The sequence below is a fragment of the Muscardinus avellanarius genome, assembly GCF_963383645.1.
Source record: "Muscardinus avellanarius genome assembly, chromosome: X".
In the NCBI taxonomy this organism is placed as follows: Eukaryota; Metazoa; Chordata; class Mammalia; order Rodentia; family Gliridae; genus Muscardinus; species Muscardinus avellanarius.
This window is the reverse complement of record NC_137792.1, coordinates 118,640,797-118,654,622: the sequence shown is the minus strand read 5'-3', so window position 1 is coordinate 118,654,622 and position 13,826 is coordinate 118,640,797. Positions and strand designations below refer to the sequence as shown.

The 13,826-nt window shown below is 34.0% G+C and overlaps 1 protein-coding gene across 1 annotated transcript in view; it reads left to right on the top strand.

Annotated features, from left to right (window-relative positions):
• POF1B (POF1B actin binding protein) overlaps positions 1–13,826 on the top strand; it is a gene marked incomplete at both ends in the record, with an annotated part of 85,316 nt that overhangs the window by 33,251 nt on the left and 38,239 nt on the right. Inside the window, one exon of the mRNA XM_080719021.1 lies at positions 2,344–2,526. Coding sequence (XP_080575147.1) covers positions 2,344–2,526 — 183 coding nt within the window. The remainder of the gene's footprint in view (positions 1–2,343; positions 2,527–13,826) is intronic.

Below are 13,826 nucleotides of genomic sequence, written 5' to 3'. Positions count from 1 at the left end.
CTGGCTTCAAACCTGCGCGATCCTCCTGTCTCTGCCTCCCGAGCGCGGGGATTACAACCAGGCGCCACCATGCCCGGCCATCATATTATCTTTACATATCTATAATAACAAAAGGAACTGAAGAACTTCTTTTAAGAGAACAACGCTACTCCTTATGTTAATTTTAATATTTACTTGATATATTAGCAATTGTTTTCTAACTTACTTTTTGAGGTGCTATTTTCTTTTCTTCAGGAAAGATTCTAGTTCATTAATATTCTAGCTCCCTACTGCATAATGGACTTCTCAAACTGTCAGTGTGATTTATCCTAATCCAGTATATGAAGGTATTTAGTAACATAAAATAATACATGGAATCCCCAACATTTGTACAAAAAATTGCTAGTAGCATATAGTTTCCTTAACTGTAAAGATCTTGGTTCAAGCATCCTTCTGAAATGAGTCCTATTTAAAAGGTCTAAAGAAAATAATTCTAATAACTGATTTTATGACTTTTATCTAATGTATACCAAGGAAACTCCTACTTTAAAAATATATTTTTTCTCTCTTTTTTTCTTTCAAAATGTTTTATATGTATGAAAGGTAAATTGTTTTACATAGGAAGAATTTTCAGAAGATAAAAAATACAGTGAAAAACAATCTTCATTATTTGGATATTCTTGTTTCTAGATTATCTTACCAAAGGGAGCCCTTCTTAAGAGCTTATTGGTCTATTCATATAAAAGTAATTATGTATGTTTATACATAAATATTATTTATGTTTATTATTTTACAGGTTATACCTGAAGAATCATACTATATTCATTCTATTATACTTTTTCCATATAGTAGAGTTTGAAAATTGTTTCTATTAAAAATTTAAAATGTACTTTACTATTTTAATATAGGTCAACTTTCTACATACAGAATAAAATAGCACATTGAGTTTACACTTTCAGAATTGATTGTCTGTGCATGAATGTAGCATTATAACCCAAAATGAAGTGTTTTTCCTTTCAAAGGCTTGTGGATGCCTCTTATCAAAGTAGAATAATAACAGCTTACTACAACAAATTCAAGTATAACTAAAATCCTCAAAACTGAAATAACAAGATATATTTTCTTTGTTTGTTCTCTGTAATTACCAGGAAAAAAAGCCATAGCATATAAACAAGAAAACAGGAAAGATTTACCTGAATAAAACAACATATTTCAAACAGGTGCAATGATGAACACCTGTAAACCCAGTTCTTGGCAGGCTGAGACAAAAGGATCACAGGTTTATGGGAAATTCATGATAATTTAGTGAGACCCTGTTTCAAAATAAAAATAAGAAAGTGCTGGGTATGTAGTTCAATGGTAGAATGCTCCTGGGTTCAATCCCTAATACCACATAATATTTCAGAATATTTTGGGGTCTTTATAAATTCGGCCCAACTTTCTAAAAGAAGTCCAATCCACAAGTAATGAGTTCTAGTACCATTTTTTCATTAATTAGGAGTAGTTTTATAAGTAAATCATCTTATTTTTCTGGGCCTCGGTTTTTTTTTCTATATTCAAAGTTAGTAAGGTGGAAAATAAAGTTGATGATAATGGCAATGATGATGTAATAATAACAAGAATAATAAGTGTTTAATATTCATCTAGTTTGTACTACATAGTTTACAGACTTAATTCATTTACTCCTCACAGCAACCCAATGAAGCCCATACTGTATACAATTTTACAAATAAAGAGACTGAGGCTTATAAAGTTAATATACATATATAATTTCCTAAGATTAAAGAATAGTAGTAAATGGTAAAAAATAAAGTTAGAATTCATTATTTTCTGGATCTGAAGCATTAGTCACTGGTTTTTAATCTTTTTTATTTATACTCTATTTTTATAAGCATATGTACTTTACCCCACCCATACACTGGGACTCTAATGTGCTTTTTGACATTGAAAATCTCAACATTATATTATTTTCTAATTTTATATCCATCTACATCTTCAGTGTTATGGTGTATTATGTAATTTGATACTGAAGTGCCTATTGAATCATCAAGGAAAGATTAATTAATATTAATATTCATTATGGTTTTATTTCTAAGTGTATTAGAATATTAATTTAATCAGAACATGCAATACTTATCTAGATAAGTATTTGCATGGTCACAGCTACCTGATCAAATAATACTAGAGTTCAATACAAATTTTCAAAATGGAATAATTTGAAAAATGATATACCACTAATTAACACCACAAATTCTAGAATTGAATTATTTTGTAAAAGAATATATTGAATTTTCACAAATAGTTTCAATTTGTTATCAGGAATTTTTGTTCACAGCGGCCATGTCTGATGTGTTCATATTTTAGGAATGCTATCCTCAGGTTCACTGTCATCACCATATTGTCCAGCAGCCCCAGATTATCCACTCTGCACACTGTCAACAATCTCATTCTAGCCAACAAATCCAAAGTATCACTGGAAATGATTCAATTTCTACCAACATTGGAAATGAACTGTGCCATGGTGGATCAAGCCAGATACATGAGCAGGTAAGATCAATGAGTTTATTAATTATCATATAAAAGTAACCTATTTGAATACTTCTCACACCACTCTACAGGTATTCACATTAAATTTGGATAAAAAGTTGAGCATAGTGGCAAACACCTGCAATGCCAGTACTTGGGAGGCTGAGACAGGAGGATTATATGTTCAATGCTCACCTCAGCAACTTTACAAGACTCTCAGCAACCTAAGTGTAAACAAAAACTTAAAAAAAGGGCTGTTATAAGCCGGGCATGGTGGCGCACACTTGTAATCCCTGTGCTTGGGAGGCGGAGAAAGGAGGATCGCGCAGGTCCGTGGCCAGCCGCGCTGGTTTAAGAGACCCTGTTTCAAAAAATATAAAATAGGTCTGGGAGTGTGGCCAGGAGGTAGAAGGGCTTCCAGGAACCCCAGTACCACCAAAAAAAAAAAAAAGGGCTGTTATGTAGCACAGAGGTAGACTGTCTCTGGGTTTAGTCCCACAGTACCAGAAAATATTTTTCATCAAAATATTAGGCAGTTATTCTACTGGTATTTGCATTTTGTTTTTTTTTAACTTTTTATTGGTGCATTGTATTCTTACATCTTAATGGGATGCAAGATGGTGGAGACATACATGCACACATCACCCAATTAGCCCTTACCCAATTCCCAATCCCACTCCCTCGCCCTCCCTCCTTCTCATGTTTGGTTTAGTGATGACTTTTATAGGTTTGTTAAAATACATCATATGCATTAGAGAATTTCTCTCCTCCCCCCTCCCATCCCTCAGATCACCTTATTTGCTAATCTATAAAATCTTCTTCATCTAGAGTTCCTCCTATGACTCATTTCTCCCTAGCTTTTGCATATTAGGGAGAGCATCTGATTTCTTATTTTTGTGTGGTATTTGCATTTTGTTACATCATTTTTTCAAATAAATTATCCACCTCTCAAAAGACAAAAGAGTTCAGATTGATTAATACATTAAGTCTATGAGGAACATCATGACTTGATTATTGAATACCTAGTTTCCAGCTTATTCTAAAATGACATCAATAGTTGTACAGCATTCAGTATTTTCATGTGGTATGGTACTGAAAGGAACGATAAATTGGAAATTATATTATCAAAGATGATAATGGTCACATTTTACAAATTAGTATTACTCTCTTCATACATTTTCGAGAATATATTATACTAACCCCAGTCAGAATACATTTATGTTTTATTGTATATTGCAATAAAATAGGAACTAAAAGTTAGTTGCTAAGGAGAAATCTATTGGGATACAATCTTCAATGACTAATTTATGTTGTGATGACTTTAGAATCTTGTAAACATCTGCTATACAAGTGTTTAATGAACAAAAGTTTTTCTTGTAGCCAGTAAAAAAATAACAATAACAGGAACAATAGAGAATCAGACATCATTTGTGATTTTTTAGATCTCAATTTGACCTCTCTCATGGGCAACTCTTACTAAAAGAAACAAGATAAGAATAAGAAAAAATGGGGGATCTAGCTCATAAAAATGTTGAATTGCTTTATATAAAGTAAACATACATAAAATTATTTCTAATGACTAATACTCTGAAATATATATAATATATATTATATAATATATATATTATAATATATATATATATATTAGCCACACTGGACAAAAAGGACTATAAGTAATTTTAAAATTCTTTGTTTTTTCAATCTAAAAACACTCTAAAATTGCTTTCTTCTAAAGGTCTGCAGTAGAAATAATGGTCTCTAAAACATAATCCAGAGAGTATCAAATTTCTTACATTAAATGTATTAGTAATGACAAAAAAGATATTTTATTATATTAAGTCATTTGAAATTGTAATTTTTATATGTCAAAATCAGCAACTTCATATAGTTCAATCTAATGTTCAACTTTATTTTCCCTTAGTTTCCTCAATAGGGGAAAGTGGCAGGCACATAAAATATAATACAGAGCATTGTGTTGTCTGTCATAAAGCAGGAAAAAATAATATGTCTTGGGAACAGAGAGAGAAGAAATTAATTTTAGTTTGGAGGTTGAGTAAGGGTTTGTTGAAAAGGTAGGAATTGACCAGGACTTTGAAAAATGGACAAAATTTCCACATGCGGTATTGTAGTATTGCATGTATATAATATCCAAGGAAGAGGGAATCACATGAACAACGTCGAAGATTTGGAAAAGCATATGTTGGATTTCAGGAATAGTTAATATGTTTATTTGTATGGTACAGAAAACCTTTAATAAGGAAATACTAGGGTATAGTCTTAACATGATACATTAAAGGCCAAGTTTTGAGGTCTTTTAAGTGTTAAGTTATAAACTTTAGGCCTTCTTTACTACACTACAGAGAGTAATTGAAAGTAATTGGGTAGGGAAACTGATAGGTATACTCTAGAATATTATTCCTAACACCTTTGTGCAGGAGAGACAGAGATTTTTATTTCTTTTCACACTATTCAGATTAGGTGTAGTTGTCCTTATCATTCAATAAAAAACTGAGTTTGGAGGAGGTTAAGTTACTTGCAAAAGCTGCATAGTTAGCATGTGAGAGAGGCAAGATTGATAACATAAGTTATTTAGCTGTAGAACCTCTTGAATTTGAGTCAGTTATGTGGAGAGTACTTGATAGGCACTGGGTTAAGAAGAGTCTGACCCCAGAGGGGTATTGGCGATATAGTAGAAAGCAGACAGCATCAGAAAAGACAATCTGGTTTGCAATCCTATCTCTGCCCCTTCTTTTTTTTTTTTTTTTTGTAGTATTGAGGATGGAATCCAGGGGCATTCTACCTATGAGGCACACCCCCAGCCCTATTTTTAAATCTTTATTGTGAAACAGGGCCTCACTAAGTAGTAGCTGAGGCTGTCATGAACCATGATCCTCCTGTGTCAGCCTCCCAAACACTGGGATTACAAGTGTGTGCCACCATGCCTGGCTGTCCCTTTTAAACTATGTAATATTAATAATTCTAAACCTCCCTGCAACATACTCATTCATAAAATTTGAGTAATAATGTCCACTTCACAGGTGTAATCTAAAGCCTGAATGAAACATATACTCAAAAAGCTTCATGAACTAAAAACTGTACAACATGATAAAATATCATGGAGAAAGATTTATGAAGAGAATTAAACTTAAACTCGAATAATGATAACAGGAATAGTAATGAGAGGCAATTATCAGATATGATAACAATACCACAAGATTGGAAATTTTATACATAGGGAACAAATAATGCCATATATTTTCACCAGTTTAGCATATCTAATAATGTATTTGGCCAGATAACATTAGTATCCCTTTAGAAAATGTGTACAATTGACTATTGAATATATCACTTCCTATTTTACCATTAATACTGTAATTTGAAGTTCTTATATAAGTTAAAGGCTGGAGGATTTTTATTTAAATATAGTTTTTTCTTTTTTATTATTTCATGAGGTTAAAGTTACAATGTACATGGCCAAAAAAATGCAGGGAGAGAGTTCTCAAACCTAGGCTCCTTGAGGTTTACATGTCCTCTATAATTGTACATTGGGTAGAAAATCTCTTTAAAGGATGGCAGAACATATTAAGTTAGGATCTTAAATTTAATGTTTGGCCCATTATCAAAATTTGTGTTAAAAGGCAAATTCTGAAGCTGGGTGTGTTGACTCATGCCTGTAATTCCAGTACTTGGGAGGCTGAGATAGGAGGATTCTAGGACAGCCTCCGCAACTTAGCAAGACTTTTACCAACCTAGGGAGAGCCCGTTGCAAAATAGTTTTTTTAAAAGGCTAGGGGTGCCAGGCTTGGTGGCACACGCTTGTAATCCCAGCATTCAGGATGCTAAGATAGGAGGATCGCGGTTCAATGACAGCATCAGGTACTTAGTGAGGCCCTTTGCAACTCAGTGAGACCCTGTTTCAAAATAAAGAATAAAAAACAGAGCTGAGGGTGTCGCTCAGAGGTAGAATGCCCCCGGGTTCCATTCCCAGTACCTCAAAAAAACAAAAACAGGTAGGGATGTGTTTCAGAGGTGGAATATCTCTGGGTTTAATCCCCAGTAACACACACACAAACACACACACATACACACACACACACACACACACACACAGAGTCATAATTTGGAGGTAGCATGGTGAAGTGGAAAAGACAAAATCTTTTAATTTGTGTGAGTTTGTAAAAACATGATCCTACAGAGCTACATGATCTTCAGCAATGAATGGGTTGAACATCAATTTTTGAATCACTAATAGGGGAAATCTTGCCTTAATGTACATTATATCCTACAAGAAAAGGATGAAATTAGATAAAACATGTGAAGTGCCCAGTTTAGTGCAAAGCACATAGTATATGTCAAATGAGTGCTTGACTTTTTATCTTCTTCCCCCCAACCATAGATTCTGGGTATTTCAAAGTACCGTATAATAAATTCATTCCACAGTAATACTTTGTGTGCTGGGGACAAATCCCATGGCCTTATGCATGCTAGACATGTGCTCTATCTCTGAGCTACACCCTTTGCTCCTGTACTACTATTTTAGATAAAACAAAATGACCTTTTTTAAATGCTTTACCCAGGCATGTGTGGTGGAGCATGCCTGTAATCTCAGTACTTGGATGTCTAAGACAAAAGGATTGCAAGCTTGAGGCCAGCTTCAGGAGCTTTAGCGAGGTCCCGTTTCAAAATAAAAGTAAAAAGGGCTCAGGATATATCTCGGAGGTACAATGTCACTGGCTTCAACCCCTAGTAACAAAAAAAATTAAATGTTTTCCCCAGTGCAAAGACACTGAAATATATTTCAAAGCATATATGTTTTCCACGGTCCTCCCTCACAACATCGTTTTAAATTCAAAATATTTCCAGTCATCTATCCTTCCCTGGGGAAATTAAGAATAATATTATGTGATCATTTTCCTGCCATTAGCAAGGAACAGAAAATTTCACATGTATTAGTTACAGGGAAAAGCTCAGCTGAACTCATTTTACAAGTTGTCATACAGGTGGTATTTATAAGAAAAACTCAAATAAATATTTATATTGTGTGTGAAACTCTCTTCTAATTGGCTTGAGATTTCCAGGACAACTTTTAGAGTCCTGGGAAGATGGAAATGGAACAATCCTCCTCGTTTGTATAATACTGTTGCCAATAAAAAAAGACTCCAACCCAGGATGAATGGCCATTCATCCATCATTTAAAATTTTGGCTTTTGTCAACTTCAATATAGTACAAGTCTTAGTGTCAAGTGCTTTTTTTGGAAAGTCTTCAGGAAGATTGTTGAAATATTTATTTTAAGTAAGTCATTCACTAATGATGGAATTGGGTGACTGGTTAGTTCAACAAACTCACTTCCCTCTCATTAACCTGTAGCTCAAGTCTTTCTCCATATCAGTTGCCTTCTTCATTCCTGTTATTGAAACTGAATGCCATTTGTGAAAACTTCTTATCCTATTAAATTTTTAATTAATATGTATTTGGTGTCCTTCCGGACTTTGTTTACATCAAATGCATCTTGTTTTTTCGTTCTTTTGTTTATGGTTTTTTTGGGGGGGGTTGGGGGTTAGGCATTTTCTTTCTTCTTTATTCGTGCATTGTAATCATACATCATGATGAAGTTCAAGGTAATAGAGGAAGACATGCACATAGTCCTTTATAAGCCCTCCTCCACTCCCCACCCCACTCCCTCTCCATTTCCACCTTCCCATGCTCAGCATAGTGACTAGCTTTGATAAGTGTGTGTATGTACATCATGTCCCTTGAAGTGTTTCTTCTTCTCTCCCATCTCTCTCAGTTAGGTTCCCTCCCTCCCTCCACTAAAGTTTCTCCTCCTTTGTCTGGAATCCCTCCTATGTCCCAAATTCTCCCTAGATTCCACACAAGGAAAACATCCAACCTTTCACTTTTTCTGACTGACTAATCTCACTTAGCATAATGTTCACCAGTTCCATCTTTGTTTTTAAAAGTTCTTACCTATTGGCTCTTATTAGAAACTAGTTTTTATTTTTCTCTCAGCATAATGCATATGCATTAGCTTAAAAGGTCAAACAGTACTGAATAACATATAAGAAATATCAATTCCCTTTCCTAGCCCTTATCATCACCCAGATCTGATCCCCAGAGGCAAAGATTTTCAATTCTTTGTATCCTGACATTTACCTCCATATAGCTAAATAGGGTGCATATTTGTGCTGCTATTTCTTGATTTATCAATGTTCTGTACCATATGTTGATAATTCTGATACATAAAGATTAAGTTTTATTACTCCCCCGACCACCTGCTTTTCTCCTTCCTATCATCCTAGTACAGTTAAATCTGTGTATTTTTTTTCTTGCTAAATCAGTATTCATTGTTTATATCATTATTGATATATACTGCTGAACAAATTTATATATCGATGTGCTTCTTTTATTAGTACAACTATTTTGCTACTGGTGTTAATTGCCCTTTTTTTCATTTGCTTGTGTTTGTGTTATCGATTGCTAATTCTTTTCTTAATGTCATTTTATACTCAGACATCCTGGTGCTTGTTTATCAACCATCTCTCATCAACCTTCAACTCTCCTTAAAACTCTGCAACCCTTATATATGAACCACTCTTTTTGGCTCAATTACCACTATCTTCTGACCTGGTCACTTGCCCCTTCTTCAATAGTTTCATGAAGCAGCTTTCGATCTTCTTCCCACTTTCCACTGACTCCTGCCCTAGTATCATCTTTGACAAGTGCATCACCTGTATCAGTTACCTTTTCCACACTCTGTCTTCATGATTCTTCAGCACCTTTATAATTCCTTCATCTTTACATATTCAGTCCACAAAAACTTTGGAATCTGAAATTTATCTCATCATTTGAAACCATTTAACTTGGAATTCTGAATGTTCCTTTTTTCTCTTACCACTTTATTACTTCATCCTCCACTCTCTCATTTCTATTCAACCTTGCCCTCATCAAGATATTCAGCCATCAGTTCTAGTCTATACTGGTCTCCATTGTCAGTCAGTATAACAATCCTCTTACTAGAAGCCCAATTTCTTTTTGCCTTCTCTTATTACCATTTTTACAGTGGTGATTTTCTACTTTGGCTGGGCTAAAATTATTCACTTTATCTGTTCTGAGTTTTTTTACTTCTTTGTGTGATAAAGTCCCCAAACTAGGCCAATGTAGCCTAGGGCAGATCGAATCTGTCTTGCTACCCTCTTTCCATTGCTAGACAATCCTTCTAATTCATTCTAATAGACCCTATAATGTCTAATCTTTATATTCCCCATCCTTCTTATTTTCCCAGTCCCACCTCTGTTCTTTCCCTGAAGATGACTTTGCTGTCTACTGAAAATGGACGGTAGATCTCAAACTTCATTGTGTGCCAGACTCACTTGGAGAGTCTGTTTAAGAAGAGGTTTCTTTGGGCTTGATAATTGGCATTTCCAAGTTCCCTGGCTATCTTAATACCTGGTCTGGGAAACACAGTTTGTGTTTACTCTGTGAACATCAATGTCCCCCTGCTCGGAAACAATTTCTCTATGCCTTTAGAACACTTTTTATTCAAGAACTAAGACTCTAAACTGGACATGGTGGCATACTCCTGTAATTCCAGCACTCAGGAGGCTGAGACAGGAGGCTCACAAGTTTGAGACCAACCTCAGCACCTTAGTAAGGCTCTGTTTCAAAATAAAAATAATAAAAGTGCTAGGAGTACGGCTCAGAGGTGGAAATCCCCTGGATTCAATCACCAGTCACACACACACACACACACACACATACACACAATTAAGACTCTAATTTTGCCTTCAAGGTGGCTCCATTCATAACCCAATCATTCTATTGACAGAAACTTATCTTTTCAGTGACCTTACCTATAAAATTTAGAGAAAGATGTGCTAACTGATGCCATTTCCTCACTACCCATACATTCCTTAACATTTTGCAAAGTACATTATAGCTTCACTATGCTCTTGAACCTTCTTTTATTGACCTCCAAGTGGCCAAATTCAACTTTCTTTACTCATCCCCATATTGCTCCAATTCTATTTAGGGTTTGGGAAATTCCATTGATTTTATCCTTGATAGTCTTCCTTTCTCTTATACTGTGTACTACTGCTTCTGAGTCCTCTTCCCAGGCTCTTCTCCCTTCACTTATTAGGAAACTTTCCCCAGGACCCATCTGTGGCCCCCTTCTCCTTTCTCTACCATCTCTCTCTTGACAATATGATATTAAATGTTGACTTCTGCTACTACATCTTCATGGACAACTACAAAAATCTTCCTCAGATCCACTCTATCATTTTAAACAATCTACATGAAAGCTCACCAAGTGTTGTGGGCATGTATGTCCCTATCACCATGACCCTCATTATGACGTGAAATCATAATGCACCAATAATGTATAAAATTAAAGAAATCTCCTGCATGAATCTCTGCTTGGCTGTCCCACAGTCACATGCACTGGCCATGTCAGATTTTTACTCCGTGTCTCTTATCTCTGTAAAGGGTACCTCTAGAACTCGATTCATAAGACCTAAAAGTTAACATCGTTCTTTTCTATTTTTCCTTATCCTTGCCACTCCACACCTACTTATCTGTCATAGTTTTGATTCTACATACATTCTTTCTTATACAGCTCAAAGTTGTTTTCTTCTTAGAACTCTCTTGGCATTTGGTCTGTGCCTCTAGTTATGTCCTTATCAGTCGATCCATTCCTTAGAGTAAAGTTATTTAGGTTTACATATTATCTATTCTAAAAGACCATAAAGGTCATAAAGACCTTGAGGAGATAATAGCTCATGCGTTTGTGTTTCTAATAATTATTGGAACAGTTTTTAATAAGTTCTCAGTAAAATGCATGCTGAATGAGGAAATCACTCATACCACTGAGGCCTTGTAGATACTGAGTTTGGTTTGTGGGTATAGATTTTAGTTTTAAGTGTACAAAAATATAAGATAAATTACATTAAACAGCTAGCGTATATGTGCAATGAGCTCCTCCAGGCATCTTGATTAAATAAACTAAATATTTCTATCCTTTCAATAAATTGTATGCTAAAGAATCACAAAATTTTACACATATTCAGATGTAGACCCTCACTAATCAATATCAGCCTTCCTCTTCTCCTATCTTTCCATTCAAACTTTGCTGATATTTCCCCTCCATTATCTGGAGTCCCATGGTTAACCTGGACAACCATTGGTGGGAGGGGGGAAGGGAAGATGGGGGAGGGGGGAGAGGGCACCAAATATAGTTTAAATGTATACTATTTATGTTCGATTAAAAAATTGTTAAAAGGAAAAAAAATAAAATAAAGTGTAAAATCCAAAAAAAAGGAATCACAAAAATGAGAAATGATAGAGAAATGGAAAGGAAAGAAAGGTAGCAATAAAGTTATCACCAAAAAGTTATATATTTTTAAAGTACATATTACTCTCTTCAATGTAGATACTTATACAACTATATTTATGTACTATACTTCTTCCCATTTCATTCCAAAATCTTTTGGAATGGCTTATGAGAGTGAATAAGATACAATGGAATAGGAAGAAAACTACATGTCTATGACAGAATAAATATAATGGGAATGATAATACCAGGAAGAAAAGTCTATAGAAAGGCACACCATGGGGTTTTGTCATTAGAAAAACTGAATAAAAAAATGCAGCTCTAAGCTTCCCAGAAACTAAAAGAAAGCAAAAGAAAACATGATTCTTTTCAGAACTCCCATTTTCTGTGAGAAAAAAACTTGATAAATTCTTGATACCCATTTTGTATTATAGTAAAACATTATACATTTTGTTTCTAGCCAGAAAGAATAATTTAAGAACCTAAAATATTATTATTCATTTACTTGCATTCATTATAAAATGACAATGGAAACTGCCTAGATAAATTTTAATTGGTTAGAAGTGGAAAAATCAGCACATTTTATAATACAACTTAATATCAAAATGCACACACACACACACACACACACACACACACATACACTCACTCTCATTCTCCCTCTTTCCAAAAGGGAGACATAACAACCTTGATTAGGTTTCAGTGAAATGTATTTCACTGTGCCTAATTAAAGTACCTCTTCCAACCAGTGTTTTCTATCTATTCTATTTAGCATGTAGTCCAAAAATTCATCCTTGATTACAATTTTCTCACTAATTACCTTTCAAAGTTAATCTGTTAAAATGATGTCCCTAATATATATTTTGATTTACAAGATAAATTGGTACAAAATCAGCCTTATAACTATTTTTATGATGAAGAAAATATTTTCCATTTTTCTCTCATTACAGTATTTTGTTGTCTAAGTTTATTCACATATAATTTTATATTAGGAGGGAAAGAATGTTATATTAAGTATTTATTTCAAGAACAGAACTGTTACAAGTAAGGAAGTTGTTAGCCAGACATAGTGGCACACACCTATAATCCCAGGACTTGGGAAGCTGAGGCAGGAGAATCGCACATTTGAGGCTAGCACATGGTAATTTAGCAAGATCCTGTTTCAAAATTATAAAGTAAAATATGGCTGGGAGTATATCTCAAAGGTAGAATGTCCCTTGTTTCAATCCCTAATACCACAAAAAAAATCTTGATTTTAAATTGTGGTTGTTACTCTGGAATTACAATGCACCAGTAAAAGTATTTTTTTTAAAAAATCAATTCAGTGACAATATTTACTAACATCCAGTATGTACCAAGTTCTGTATACTACATAAATTCCTTATAAAATATCTATGGATAGTAAAATAGAAGTAAGGAATTTCATAATCTAAAATTTTATACTTTTTCTCTGGCTAAGATTGCTTGCTACTTGTGGTTTAAAATTACATGAGTACAGTTATTTTTACCCCATTAGCCAAATGAAGTTTCAAGTAAAATGCATTTAATTTTCTCAAAGATTAGTGTCCACTAGATTATCTATGGTTTGAATCAATCTGAAGGCTATTGAATATCCCAAATAAAAACAATATTAATCAAGTGGTACCCTTATTTATTTATAAGTATCACTATACCCTTATGAGTTTTACCGGTCATATCAGTATAATCTATGTTTTAACCTTTTATTAATAATGATATTTTCATTATCATGCAGTAATTCAAAAGTTACTATTTGGTTGGATCTTAGCACAGCAAACCTTGTTAATACATTTAGAATTTTTAGAATGTTAGGCACTTATGTCTAATCACACACACATGTATGTATATATATATATATATACATACATGTATGTATATATATACATACATACACACATATGTGTGTGTATATATATATGTATATAAAGCCCTTTATATTCTGATAAGAATCCCTTCTAAATAGGTGACTTAATA